Genomic DNA, 15,074 nt, shown 5'->3' on the forward strand with positions numbered 1-15,074 from the left:
CCCACTAATGATGAGGGTATCAGCAGTTTTGTGTACAAACCCAGCCAAGCAAAGTACATGCCTATCTTCTCTCCAAAGTAGTTTCTGTGGAGATTCAATTGAGAGAAGAATTTGGACATTTTTAGACTTCTGGAAAGTATGGAATCCTTGACTTTCAAGTGACTTTCCTCCACTGGCTCAAGGCCACATTTTAAGACCTTTGACGTTCTCATTCTTCGCTCACTCATGTGCAGGCAACCTACTCTGGAAGACAGAAATACAAACAAACTCCCTGCTCAGCCACCCAAAATGATACTTCCATGCCCAGAAGTAACAATCTGCCATCCAATAGTGACCAACTGATGTGTAGTCCTTTCAGTGGAAAAATTATTTTGGTACAAACTATTATATGTGTTTGCTATATCTTACTCCTTTACATATTCCAGTATTATGATATCAAACTCCTTAATAATCCTATCAAAACCATTATCAACCATCATTTCATAAGCATACTATTAAGCAGAAATAAGTATTCTGGAGTGAAGAGTAATTACACCCATATATTCAGCACCAAGGACATTAGCCAAACGGTAGAAAATTGCAATCTCTTTTTTTATCCTTAAAAAGTCTTCTAACACCAGTTCATAAGCAGAAAATAATATTGAACTGCTTTTGGAGTAAAGGATAATAACATCCATGTATTCAGCACCAAGGACATGGGTCACACAATATAAAAGTTGCAATTTCTCTGTATAAAAGTATGATTGAAAAGAATTCATAACATTGAAGGCATAATTCTTATACACTCAGTAACTGTCTTGCATACTGTACAATGTCATATTCTGTGCTAAATAAATAAATAAGAGACTCCTAATTTTAAGCCTTACCTTATCAAGTTGAGTGGCTGAAACTTGACAAACTTGCTGTAGCTTGCCCACTCCTCAAAAAGCATCTAGACAGCCAAAACACATTTTAAATGAATGCCAGCCATATACTAGACCAAAATTTGAACCTAAATATATAAAAATATCATTAAGGAAAACATTTATACCTCAAGTTCATGGATGAAACAATACCAGAAAATCTGATGTATACAAGGACCAAAGTGACTGACAACATATGAAAAAATTATGATTTAAATGGTCACATTTAATTGTTGCCTACCTGTCTTGGGTTGGGTGGAAAGTCTGTGTCTCCTTCAAATTCACCCTGTGGAAAAATGAAACATTTTTATGTATGTCAGACGTGTGTACACTGTGATGGTACAGATTGCAATATATGTAGCAGAATAAACTTTTCTATGGCTAGAGATAATATTTTACTTTAAATCCATGTATCTATTGTTAGTAGAAGACCTTACAAAGTTTCTGTGCTTTTGTCAATTAAGAAACTGAGAAATTTGAGTCACAGCTAAAAAAACTGTTTGAGTGCAAAAATCTTTTAAAGACAGAGCTTGAGCATTAGGAAACAAGGGTAAAAGGGTACCTCGTGCAATGGGTATGCAGCAGTGTACACTCCTTGTGCTATCAAGTTGGTGATACCTGTACAAGAATACAATAGTAAAAGAATTCAAGTAAACAAACTGAAAAGTACAATCATGTATGTCATATTGGTAAACAAAATACAGTCGATGTTAAAGTAAACTGGCCTTCCGGTCAATAGTAGTTATTCCATAAAATGTATGAGCTTCATGATTGTCTTAGTTTGAATGATTTATATCATACTTTTTTAATGATTTATAGCATACTTACAGCATGTAAACCAAAGTCAAACTGTACCAGTGCCCACCTCTATATAAGGACCACCTGTCCAAATGGAACAGTCAAACCTGTAATTGTAACTACATGTGTATAAAAACCACTTTGCATTCAGAATCCTTTGAGTTGTCACAGTAGACAGGATTTACTGTGTGTGGATCACCAGCTTACCTATTGCATAATCCTTCTGGCTGTATCGTGTCCTCTTCAGTATCTCATGAACCTGGTAGAAAAAAAGAGTCAAGGCATGTTGTTACCCTTGAGCACTGTGAGATCAATGGGACAGCAATCTCTAATCAGATAGAGGGTATGACTTTTTTTTACATTTTTGCAGCATTTTACACAAAATTTAGTGATGGTAAATGGCTCAGTGGCTTGGCTAGTGGACAAGAAATTGACAGGTTGCAGGTTCAATCTATGGCATTCCTGTTGTGAAAGGTACTTTCCACAAATTCCATCACCCTACCCAGGTGTAAAATGGGCACCTGACTTTGGTTAGGGGAGTAGAAGGTGCTGGAAGGATAGGGATGGGCTCCACCTTCCACTGCATGCCCTAGAAGCAGTGGATTAACAACCCACTGCCCCTACAGCCTGGGTATGGGACTGCATTGACATTAAGTTTTACCTTTTACGCATGGTTCTATGCAAACAAATGTATCTACTGATGATCTTTCTCTTCTCACAAAGATCACCAGTAAATGTATTTGATGGTGTAGAAAAAGCTGCAAATACATTAATTATATTGTAAATCATGCCTGCCCATATACATCTGATTAGAGACTTGGTGACAGTACATTTTCAGAACAACTGAAAGAGAGAAATATCTAGTATACAAAAGAGAATACAGAAAGCATACATGTACTGCCATCGGTACTCTTTGCATATTTCCAATACTTGGCTTTCCAATAGTTCCCAAAAGAAGTCAAAGCAAAGCGTATGAAGACAATGTAAGCAATACTTTCATATAACCCATGGAGGAAAGCTTCAATAGAGCACTAGGCATATGCATAGTTGCAAATATAATGTAAATGAAAGCAATCTCTCTGCAAAAAACTTCAAACTCTAAAAAAAACATTGTTCTTCCCACTAAAACTTTTGATTTCAGTTCAAACTTGACACAAGAAAACAAGGATAATGCTAAAAAAATATTGGCACAGTAACTTTTACTCTAACCAAAAATGCCCAGCATATTATCTCTGTGTATCTGTACATGTATATACTGGAGTACAGTTTGGCTAAAGTTTTGTTATTGATGCTACCAAAAGAACAAAGGTAAAAAAGGCCTACAACTGCATGTATTTGGTAAACGTAAAACTTGAAGCCAGTTTCACCTACCAAAATAAGGAAAAGGTTTTCATTTTTGACCGTCAGAAACAGAAATGCCAATATTGTAAATGCCAATAACATACATACATGTAGCATTGTAAAACTTTAAGTAGTTACATTTCTATTGCACTGCACCAAAAGATTGGTTCATACCATATTACCATTGATGATGATATTATATAGCTTATAGAAGAATGGCTCCTTTATTTCAAGAGACAACCAAGCAAGACCTACATGTAAGCTACTGATTCCCTAATACTAGTAATAGCATGCTGTTTGTACGCATAATGATGATATGCCATACTGATGAAAATATGGAATATAATACATTCCAAGAAAAATACTACATGCCATGAATTGCAGAAGAATTATATACTATATAGTAGTATTTGTCTTGCTTGTGTGCTAAATTTCTAGTGGACCAGGTGCATTTTTTATAAAGGATTGCTAACAGATCATAATGATAAACATCTACATGTATGACGATGCAGCCTTTCGAAGCTATAAGTATAATAAAGCGTGAAATAATGGAAAATATTCTAATGTACTGTGCGGCCAAACTACTGGGCTAAACCACAGGGACCTTTGCTTACTACAAGACTTCTAGTTGAAGGCTTGAAGAATGTTTCTCTACTTTCAATGTGAAACCTGGAAAAAGGACAGAGACACAAGGATACATGCATCATTGTCATTATCAACATCACAACACTTTACAGGGGATGTCATCAAGAAGGAAGGTCAACGATTGGCCATAAAAGAGCCTCATTTTTAAATGCAATGTGGCAAGTAGAAGTCATATGGACTGTGCTCATATGACATTGCAAGATTGACATGACTTTTTTAATGAGTATTCTTGACACCAAAACAAGAAAAGTTACTGATATCTTATTTTTCATTTCAATTGTTTTTTGTTATTATTTTATGATACACAAATGTACAAAATGCAAGTAGGTAACACTACATTGTAGGCATCTTTTTCTTCATAGCGTGAATTGAGAAATCTTAATTTCTCAAATATTTCATGTTTTTTGACCCTCTGTCTTATAACATCCCTATTCACATCAAACAACAGATAACAAAACACATTCCTGGTTGGTAGAGAGTCAATAATAAGAATTCAAAGTTGAAAAAATAAAAAAGAATGAGGTCTAAAATTGACAAAATTTATATGGACAAATGTATATTAAATACAAACCATCTATCAAAACAGATTTATTTTCTCTCATGTAAGCTTAAGTTTTATATTACAAAATGCTGATGTTTTGAAATGAATGAATGTGGTAACAGAACTATGAATTTTTTTTACACTCATCCTTTGCTACTCTCTGAGTCACTTCTCTCTACCAATGAGGAGCATGCAGTGTTACCTTTGACCTGACATGCAGTGCATGATGGGTGCAGTATATGTGCCTACAATGAGACTTCTAGTCGATGGGAGGAAGAAAGTGTCTCTATTTTCAATGAGGAACCTGGAGAACAAGTGTAGGCATAGAGCAGAGGTGGAGAAACAAAGCAGTTGGCATACATACGCAGAAGCAGGGCTCAAAATACCACCTGCATAATACATTGTACAGTATATGCAGGCTATAGTTACTGTATAAAGTATAAATAAACTGCTTCATGGTTTCAACTGCGTATGTGTAGCATGATGTATTTGTGGGTAATATGTTAGGCTTTTGAGACATAAACAAAACACATCTAGACAATACATACAATGTATGGTCCAGGCAAGACCTCAGTATATAGATTGAAGTTTGGGGCCTTCAATTTTGACATATTACCCACATTGCACCATGCTGCACATGCACAGTTGAAACATTGAAACAGCTTTTTAAATCTGTGCACTGCCAGGTATTTCTGATGTCTACCTGCACCTAATTAAAAGTTGTTTTTGTTTACTGTATTCATTGATTTAGCCAAACTCATTGAATATGCAGAGTTCAAAGTGTATTTCAAGCCCTGAGAAGCACTACTTACCAAAGAAATGATAGGTTCTACATTAAAAACATAGGCAGTCTCACAGGGTGCAAGTAGATAGAAAAGCTTGCAGCAATAGCATTGGTAGCAAAATATATGAAAAACATACATTATAATTAAGTTCAAGTTAGTAAAGAGTATACAGAGCCACATGGGAAGTAACAGTTACTGTTACATTGTTCTTTTTAAATTAAAGATGGAGAATATAAAATGTAAATGGTTGTTCTGTATAATTATCTGCTTATTGCATTTATCTTAAATATAGTTCTCTACTTACAAAGTGTACCATATGAAAGCTGCAATGTGTATATGTAGGAACAGGATATTATCTTTTGCAATAACTCTATCTGTTTTCATATACTGTATATATTCCAGTTGTGCATTATACTTTTCTAAATGCATCAAATTGGTGTGGCCTAAACAAATCTTGCCACAATTTTACATGTGTGTCTAGATTAAAAAAAAAACATGCTGTAGGAGAATTATTGTTAATTATTAAGTTTTAGATGTTAGATTTTGCATTCCGCAGGCAACTTTTGAGTGGCAGTGAAAGTGGTCTTGAAAGTGAGAGTGTCTTACATGTGCTCCTTATCCCTGCTGAAGGTGTAGGAGATGTGTTTATAAGGCTCCTTGTCGACCTGCTTGGCGTGAGCTGAAGGCTGGAGTGGCCTGATGGTCTTCCTCCACAGAGCATACGCCTTCGCCTTGATTCCTGCCCTCTCCTTGATCTCATAGATCTGTGAAAAGTGGAAAATAAATTTCTTAATACTAAAGATTCTGAATCAAAAATCAACTCTAAATACTTTACAATGATCATGGCCTTACATATACATATACATGTATAAGGCTGGCAAGTAAAGAGTATTGAATATTGAATTTATCAATGCAGGAGACACAGTTATTAATTACTATATTGTGTTCTCACAAATGTGCACTTAAACAAGTGTAACTACATTCTGTAAAAGCAAGGAGGTTAAAAATCCTTCTTGCCAAAAGTAAAAAAAAAGGAAAAAAAAACAACAACCCTCTTATCAGACTTATGGAGTAGAATACCCGGTAAGCAGCCACAGTAGATTTGCAAACACTACTAGCCTTTTTAGGTTAAATTGTAAGAAGCACATTTTGTACTAGTTTGTCTCAGCAATTTGCAAACTGGTGTCAGAAGTGGGATATACATGTATCAAACATAATCCATTGGGAGATACATGATTGTACTTAAATATTAAAAGCTAAATACTTAATAGTGTTATTAGGCATACTTGAAGTGATTAAATGAAATAAAATTTGGAAGATTTTACCTTTTTTATAGTAAAACGTTAAACTTTATTCCAACACACTATTTACAGGGATCAAATTACCTTTTTTGTTGGCATCTTGATTTTCAAGATCTCTGCATACTGAGACAGAACCTTCCAGGGGGCATGGAGCCGCACAAAGCACATCCCATGGTCCTTTGTCTGCAAAAAATAATTCCAGTAAGTCTGTAAAAAACGTGAAGTATTAAAATAAAAAATGTATATAATATTATGAAAAGTGTGCTCAGCTGTTACTTTTCATTTTCATTGACGGTTATCTTTTCAATTTCTAATTAAAAGTATGTCTGGAGTAGAATGTTGACATTAACAAATCTCTTTGAACAGTTTTAGTCACTGATTTATGTCATAGCATGGCAATTTTTAAAATATTCTGAAGACAGTGGTTCAACTTAATATTTCAACATTTAGTAGCACTGTTGTCAGTCATACACAAAACGAATAGCTGAGATTAAAGAACACAGAAATTATACACACATAATTGTAAACAAGGAATTAGCAAATAAAGTAACAGACAGTGCATACAAACACATTGTCAATACATGTACTTGTACAACATTGTGTTAAAGATAGACAGAAACAGTGAAGACATATTACTAACAATATTAACCTGAAGAAAAACAACGACAATTTTGTGAGGAAGGAGTGATACAATCCCATTCATAATCATATTACATACTGGCTCTTTCAAGTTTCTCCATCTGGCCAATAATAAGACATAGAATTTCAAGATTGGAATTAAAGTAAAGAGCACACATGCATGTACAGAAAGAGATTTTGATATTAAATTTTACTAGTTGGTCACACGACATGTCAGCAATCATAAAATACAATCATGCCACCCCTAGCATGTTTAGGGTTAAGTAGGATTACTGTTGCACAGGTGAAACCCAAATTTAGACCAGACATGATCCATCCCTGGATATTTTTGGACTGGAGGTATTAAAACTGATGTCTGCAATTCCAGTGTTGCCATCAACAGAGAATGGGGCGTTGAAAACAAACTATTTGTATGTTTGAATATGTATCAATCTGGGGTATTCTCGTTTGGGTAAGTATACAATGTACATCTTTGTATGGCATGCAATAATAGAAACAACAATTTTATTAAAACACTGCAGTAAATTGTACAAAATGTACGTCACAATACAAAATATTACAACATATGACAGTAAGTCACAATACACATTGTAGTGAGTCACAGTACAGTACAATAGTGCAAAATAAGTCGCAGTGCTGTGAGAAGTACATGTACAGATAGCAGTGGGTGCTAGGATGAAACAACAGTCTACCAACAGTGCAATGGGTGCAGACAACAGTGGTGCAGTACTACACAACTAGGATAGGGGGAGCAGCTATAAATTGTACGTATTATAAGTCTAGGTAGCCCCAAAGTTTGGAAGGTTTTGAATTTCATTGTGATCGGAAAAACATCTGAAGGTGGTATTATCAATATCAAACTTCTAAATTAAGGTAATAAAAAGAATTAGAAAGCTCTAGAATTGATGATAAATCAATCAAAATTGTCATGTACAATGTTTTGTTGATTCTCAATGGAATAAAAGCATGTGCCAAAAGTTCACTTTCTTACGTCTTGGTGTTGCAAATACGATTATTCAAAAACTTGCAGATCTGCATTCTTAGATAACCATGTGGTGTCTTCAAAATCACAAAACCTTTAAGTTCCGAGATATGACAAGAAATTCATCATTTTGAAACATCCAAAATGCTGCCTATGAACATGGGGAACATTGCAATTCCTTGCCTTCAGTACTTGAAAATAAAACAGCAAGCTGCTTTAACTTAGCTATACATAACATACATTGTATAGCAGTTTTGAACAAAATGGAGTTGCAACAAGCAAAATGTTAGCAGAGTCTGAGTGACCATACAAAGAGTTTGACTGTATGATATGAGAGCAAGCTGTTCTCTCATGCCTGGCCTGTCACTTGTAATTGTGCTCAGAGTACTACTGGTAGCCTGTAATACATCATTCTTACTGCATCAGCCAATCAGATACTTTCTCTCTTGTTGTAGGAGGGAAAGTTACGTTGCCTCTTACAACCTCTGACAACTTATAAGGGCAGGCCAGTGTGGCAGAGCCCTTCTTTGTTGTACAGTACTATTGTATACAAGTTGCAGGTAGCATGAGAGAATGGAGAAAGTGCATGCCAAAAGTTTGGACAGCTCTTAGATAGGTTAAATTCTACGATATGAAAGCAAGTGCGTTGTAAGCTTTGATGAGAGCGGTGCCAGGGGCCGGACAAGATTGGACAAAGGGTTTGTACGATACAAGAGCAAGCACGGCACAAGTTTGGACTAAGGCCTAGGGTCCATACGATATGGGAGCAAGCATGCCAGGCCTACCGGCTCCCTGGAAGCGATCTGACTCCCGTGCAGCTGACTTAGCAAGGCAGTCACACACTTTTTCGTCCTAGCACCCTGCCGGCACAAGTTGCAAACAAGCTCCTGGTTAGAAACATTCCCTAACCTGGTTGCCAGACTTCTGAGGGCCTTCTTGAATTTGCTTTCTCAAGCTCAAAAATATCCATTTCGAAACTTCATGACTGTAAACAAGCTTAAGCCCCAGTGTCTAAGACAGGCCTGCAGAGTTTAGTTATGAAGAATATTGATGAAGCCTTTTAATTTATACCCCAAAATTTCAGTTGTGCCCCATTTCTGGATGAAATAAAACCTCATTGAACACTCAGTCATCCCTTCGTTGTACACTGAAACCCAAACAAAACATTGTCAATTAAAGTCCTTTTAGACAAGTAAAGGTAATGGAAAGGGGTCATCCCTACTCAGGTGAAGCACATGATGCTTTTGTGATTGGCTTATAGTGCAATAACGTGGCTAACTTGTACAAGCAAGCATAAGTGTGTTGGGTTCTTTAACATGTGCAGGCAAGGTTGAATTCCTGAGACCCTATGCCACACACAGGGGCACTACAAAAACTGGCCTACAAAGTCTGGCAACTAGGTCACAACATTCCCCATATACATTGTACAAGTCTGGAGCCATCAGATGTTGATCTGAAAAATTAATCTGTTCTGACATTGGCAGTGTTATAATGTGTAGTATTTACCATATCATTGAATCAACGTATTCTAGAAACAATATATTGCAATAGGGTACAGGTTTAAAAAAGAGTTTTGTCATTTCTGAATGAGCTGAAAGAGAGCAAACACAAGTCAATTATAGGTAGATTTACATTGTAGATTGACCCTGCCCCTAGCAATGTCGGAAAGCATATTAAACATTTTTAAGACCGATATGAAAAGGTTAATATAACATTTTCTATATGTATATTGTATTTTATATAGATCTTTTTCAGCTATCTTTTCCTGACAGAACACAATTGCTTTTAATAATATTTACATGTGAAGAAAAGCATTTTAAATAACCACGATAAGGTGAATCTTATATACAACTTAACTTTCTACCAGCTGCTTCACTCTACACACATACCCAATACAAATTTTGTGCCAAACAGCTACAGCACTGGCCACAAATCTGCATCAATTTTTGCAAGATGTTTCGCAGAAGATTGCGGTACATCCCGCAGAACTTGATACATATTCTGTAGCCTGTACTGTACCTTAGCAGCCTAAAGGTTAATGAGAAAACACAATGATATATTTCCCTGTCGTTACTGTTCACAAACCTCGTCATCTCTCTCCAGATCAAGGCCGGCTTCGATCAAGTTTTTCTCGAACTCCCGCCTCCTTCTGGCCTTCTGGTCCTCGCCCTCGGGGTGGAACGCGGATGAGTCATCCTCGGGCTTGTGCTCGACCTTGACGGGGTGCTTCCTCCGCGGCACAGGGTAGGCAAGGACGTAGTCTATCCTGCGGTAGCCATCTTTGAAAAACAAGGCACCTGCTTCATGTTTGCCCTGCCCGAGCTGTAGACAAAACGGAAGATTTTAATTTTAGTTTATAAGATGTTTTTGTTGAACATACAAATTATTTTGTCCATTTTATCCTTACCTATAGCAGACACTGCACCAGTTTTGACCAGTGCAATAGCTCAATTGGTAGAGTGCTCGCTTTGTAACTGCCGGGAGGTCGTGAGTTCAAACCCGGGCCAGGTCATACCAAAGACTTTAAAAATAGTACACACTTCTTTCTCTGCTTAGCATCCAGCACATATGAGAAAGAGTGTGGGAAGGTCAAACACACAGCACTTCCAGCAGACTAGCCCCCTGCTGTAGTGCCCAAGGGCTACGAAATGGAGATGGGCACCACCCTACGCTCTGCATAAGAGCTCTGCGTAAGAGCACGGGAGACCTTCTTCTTCTAGCAGATAAGTGACTGTATTGATGTCATATATACCTGGGCTATGATAAAGTTCAAAACTGGTGTTTTCACCCATATCATAACTATTGATATCACACGGGTTCTTTTTAGTTATCACACTGGCTTCCAAAATATAAATGTCCCATAGCATATAGAATACTTTGAATGCGTTTTGCGTGCACGGCTGTCAAAAATTCGGAGTTTCGGACATTGGAACATTCGGACTTGAAAAAAGATTCAACATTAAGGAGAGGTCTTGGAAACATGCCCAAGGGTGCATTTTGAATTCTCCTTGTTGGTGCATGCCAGCATTCAACAGTTATCAAGCATGGATTCCAATTCCGATAGGGCTTTTTTTCAACTAAAATGCTCACGCTGGCTTACACCCAGATACCGTATGATTCATTATAGTTCAACAAATTTGAATACAACCCATTAAACATTATCTACATGCACATGCATGCCTAACCAGAATTCGGCAGAAGTCTTTTCCATACACAACAACACATTGTCACAACACAAAAGTATTTGTTAACAGCCACTGCTGCTACCAAGCTTTCAATCCCCCTGACAACCTGCTACATGACTGTAAGCATGTCGGCAGAACATACTGCACTTGCACAAAACCCTGATTTTTCATGGTTTGGTCAACGTTGCATCAGAACTTTGCTTGTTGCAGACAATATCTTTTTCAATATAATATTTGGAAACTACAGATCTGCATATACTGAAACCCTATATGAGACGTTCTGCCGATGTGATAAGCATCGATTCCTTTTTTTTTTTTTCTAAACACCAAAAGCAAACCTTGCAGCAGGGATGAGAATCCCTGAATTGAAAGAGTTTGCGTACAGAAAAAAAAGTTACAGTAGGCAAGGCAAACAATATATACACAATGTACACACCCTCATAAACACTATAATACATAAAAAATTTATACCAAGCAAAAAACTATATACAGATGAGGTTTAGGAAAGATAAAACTAGCGATATGTCAGTTCTTTGTTGTATAGGGCTATGGCCCTATGCATATTAATAAATATTAATAAATTTACAGATTTCGTGCAGTGCTCTGTATGAAATGCCTTGAATGCTTCAACTTTTGTCTCAAGGCTAATGTTTAGTGCTTCACATGCTTTACAATCTTGCTCTAAATCAAGACATAATCTCCTTACAGCACTGACAGCTAACAGTACAGTCAGCAAGCAGTGATTCCAAAGGGGCTATACTTAAAAACCAAAGTGCTCCCTTTGGCTTCCACCCAAACATTAATCCAACAATACAAGCCATTAACCTTCATCCATGCCAAAAACAGTCTGGCCCAATCTCAATCCTATAGAGGGCACTAAGAAATGTATGAAGGCCACACCAATCTATTTCCTTGGTTCCTTGACATGTTAGGCAAAGATTTAACAAGAAGACAAGATGGCAACAAACGGATGGAAGGAAAACTTGAATCTGACTATATTATTTTATAGTCTCCTTGGGCCACACCAATTTAATTTCTTGGTTAACGGATTTGCCTGCTTCATTTTTTCTGACTTGCAAAAAAAAATTTTCAGTTTCTAGTTGTTACAGTTATTCCATCTTTTAATGCAGTGGTATCATTAAAAGTTCAAAATTCAACCTGGTGTGTTGACTTCGTGGCTCCTATTGTACCATTTTGGGCCATAATAGGATGCCTAGGCCTGTTTTTATTTTTATTTTTTTCGCCCGCCCAATAGATTATTTTTCTAGAAAAGTCTGTTAATCAAGAAATTAAATTGGTGTGGCCTTGGCAGGTTATATACATTTATGATTCAGAATTTTTTGGCTTCTGGTCCTTTTTACCTTCGCCAAGAAGGTTATGTTTTCAGGGGCGTTCGTGTATGTGTGTGTTTGTGTGTGTGTGTGTGTGTCTGTCTGTAAACACGATAACTTGAGAAGGCCTTGATGGATTGTCTTGATACTTGGTAGGTGGGTAGGTCTTGATGAGACCTCAAAATGATTAGATTTTGGACCCCCTAGCGGCTTATTATGGTACTGCAGCTGAACTTCCGGTTTTGATATCTCATGATCTAGACATGCTATGGTAATGAAATTTAGATGGTAGGTAGCTCTTGTGCTGGGAAAGAAGTGACGTGAGTTTAGGCCCCCTAGCGGCTTGCTCTGAAACTGCAGGGATAAATTCTTGAAAATATTCAAAAGGGGATAACTCAAGAACCGGTTGACGGATCGCTGTGATTTTTGGTATGTAGGTAGCTTATGTGATGCTTAATATAATGATGTGACAATTATGCAAATATGGATGTAATTTGCATAATTTATGGGGAAATTCTATAAATCAGCTGCATTCCATGATAGGACAATTGAAGCTTGTGACATTGGTAATTGACAACGAGAGAAACACAGGAAGATATTGATTATGTTAATAATGACTTGATTTGCATAATTAATGAGAAAATTTTATAATTATGTAATGATAACTGCCTGGAATTCCATACTTGTGGTATTTGAAAGTTAAATTGAGGTGAACATCATTAAACATAATTTATTCAAATCAGGACCTGATTTGCATAATTTATTAGGAAATGCTAGAATGCATTCTTTGTTAATATAAGACTGTCTTTTGGTTGAGATTATGATAAAATGATATAATTCATGAAAATTAGGTTCCTATTTCTTAAATCAGGGGGGAATAATCTAATCTAAACTTTGTCATAAAGATTTACATCATTTGGCGAAGGTATGAGATCGGGGAACTCTAGTTTCTGATTGTACTTAATTTCCTGTATACCTCCATTTCAGGGAGCCGAAGGTTGTATACTCCCAGAAGTCTTCAATTTGATTTCTTTTGCAAACCAATGAGAGGAATTGGTTTAGCCTTAACCACTATCACCCTAAGGCCTTCTAGAGCCAAAGGGCTGTGACTGCTTCTGGAGCAAGCAGACCATTGAAGAAACTGATACATAGCAAGATTTACTGCTGAAGTAATGAGGTTAAAAGATCCTTTGGGAACAGATACAAACTGGGGTTATAAAAGAGAGCCAGGCTGCAAAAGACAGTTCCATTTTTTAATAATCTATTTTACATCCTTGGCTGGAAAATTAGACAGTGCAATTGAGAGTGCTACTGAATGGTGTTATTATTCTCATTTATTTATGACTCCGATTATGTTAAATATGACTTTACAATTATTATACTAAAAAGATGCAGAATCTCTGTGTTAATTATAAACAATTATACTGGTGAAGAAATTAGAAGACATTTTATGGATAGTGATGGAAAAACAATTTGCATATTAAAATTTAGTACTAGTAATCAGTAAGAAACTGTTTCAATGAAACCTATGCTAGTGACCACCTCTGAAAAAGGACCACCTGGCCATTATGGCCTTTTATAGACGGTCACTTATAATAATTTTCACTTATAATAATTTACTATAGGTAAAATGATGTAAGAAATATGGCTGCTATCAAGAACATCTTAGGGATTAACCCAATTCTGCAGAGTTCTGGGAACTGGAGCCAGAATTCTGGGAACTAAAGCCAGAATTCTGGGAACTAAAGCCAGAATTCTGGGAACTAGAGCCTGGCGAGACTTCTGCAGAATTGGGCTATTATCCCCAAGAATCCCTCAATGGCTGCTACATTTAAATTGTTTACATATACATATGTCTTACATCATTATTACCAATAATTTTAGCCCAAATATTATTCAATACAATATCATACAATATTAGCCGAAAGGCATCTAGATGTAAGGTTGCTGTACATTGTAATACGGGAATTAGTCCAGAATTAACTGGAAGTGAATTAAACTGGTGGCATTTACACTGGTAATTTTCAATATTGCAGAAAAAAGTACTCCAAGTCCTTACCTGATAAGACTTAACTGCTATGTAAGACATGAGATGACTTACCATTGGCCTAATTCTATTGGATACTGGCTCTCCAGGTGGAGGCTATGTGAAGACAAGGAGAAACAAAATACAGATGAAAATTAATACATCATGTCAAATGGTACATTATGATGAGGGAAGGGCAACAGCATGGAAGAACAGCTATGATACTGGTTTAGATAGCTGTAGGAAGATTACATGTAGTTGAGTGTATTAGAGAGATTCTTTATTGACACAACAGAAAAGTACAGAGACTTTTGTATGGTCTTCTACAACTTAACTAAAGATCTAACAAAGCTAAATACATGTGTGGATAACGTCAACTTACCTACAGAGTATATGTATGATGTAACAATAAAGATATTAGATAAACAGACTGAGGTACATTTTGTACATTTACATTTTACAAGTCCAAGCCAGACATCAACACAGAAATTTGAGTTAACTTAATGTTAGGATTAGGGTTCTTGGAACATACAACTATGTAACTATGTTGAGTGGTTGGAACAAAGGGGTGTCGGAATATAGGGGTTAACCCCCCCCC

General features: G+C 36.5%; 1 protein-coding gene across 1 annotated transcript in view; it reads right to left on the reverse strand.

The window, feature by feature from the left end:
* Window positions 1-15,074, reverse strand: part of LOC109476572 (anoctamin-1-like) — a 68,830-nt gene that overhangs the window by 14,919 nt on the left and 38,837 nt on the right. Inside the window, 10 exon segments of the mRNA XM_019777556.1 lie at window positions 1-84; window positions 867-931; window positions 1,144-1,188; window positions 1,465-1,520; window positions 1,908-1,959; window positions 3,656-3,710; window positions 5,619-5,776; window positions 6,398-6,496; window positions 10,020-10,256; window positions 14,552-14,593. The exon segment at window positions 1-84 is cut by the window's left edge and continues 22 nt beyond it. Of these exon segments, the coding sequence (XP_019633115.1) occupies window positions 1-84; window positions 867-931; window positions 1,144-1,188; window positions 1,465-1,520; window positions 1,908-1,959; window positions 3,656-3,710; window positions 5,619-5,776; window positions 6,398-6,496; window positions 10,020-10,256; window positions 14,552-14,593 (893 nt within the window).

The sequence above is a fragment of the Branchiostoma belcheri genome, unplaced genomic scaffold, assembly GCF_001625305.1.
Source record: "Branchiostoma belcheri isolate BF01 breed outbred unplaced genomic scaffold, Haploidv18h27 scaffold38, whole genome shotgun sequence".
Classification (NCBI taxonomy): Eukaryota; Metazoa; Chordata; class Leptocardii; order Amphioxiformes; family Branchiostomatidae; genus Branchiostoma; species Branchiostoma belcheri.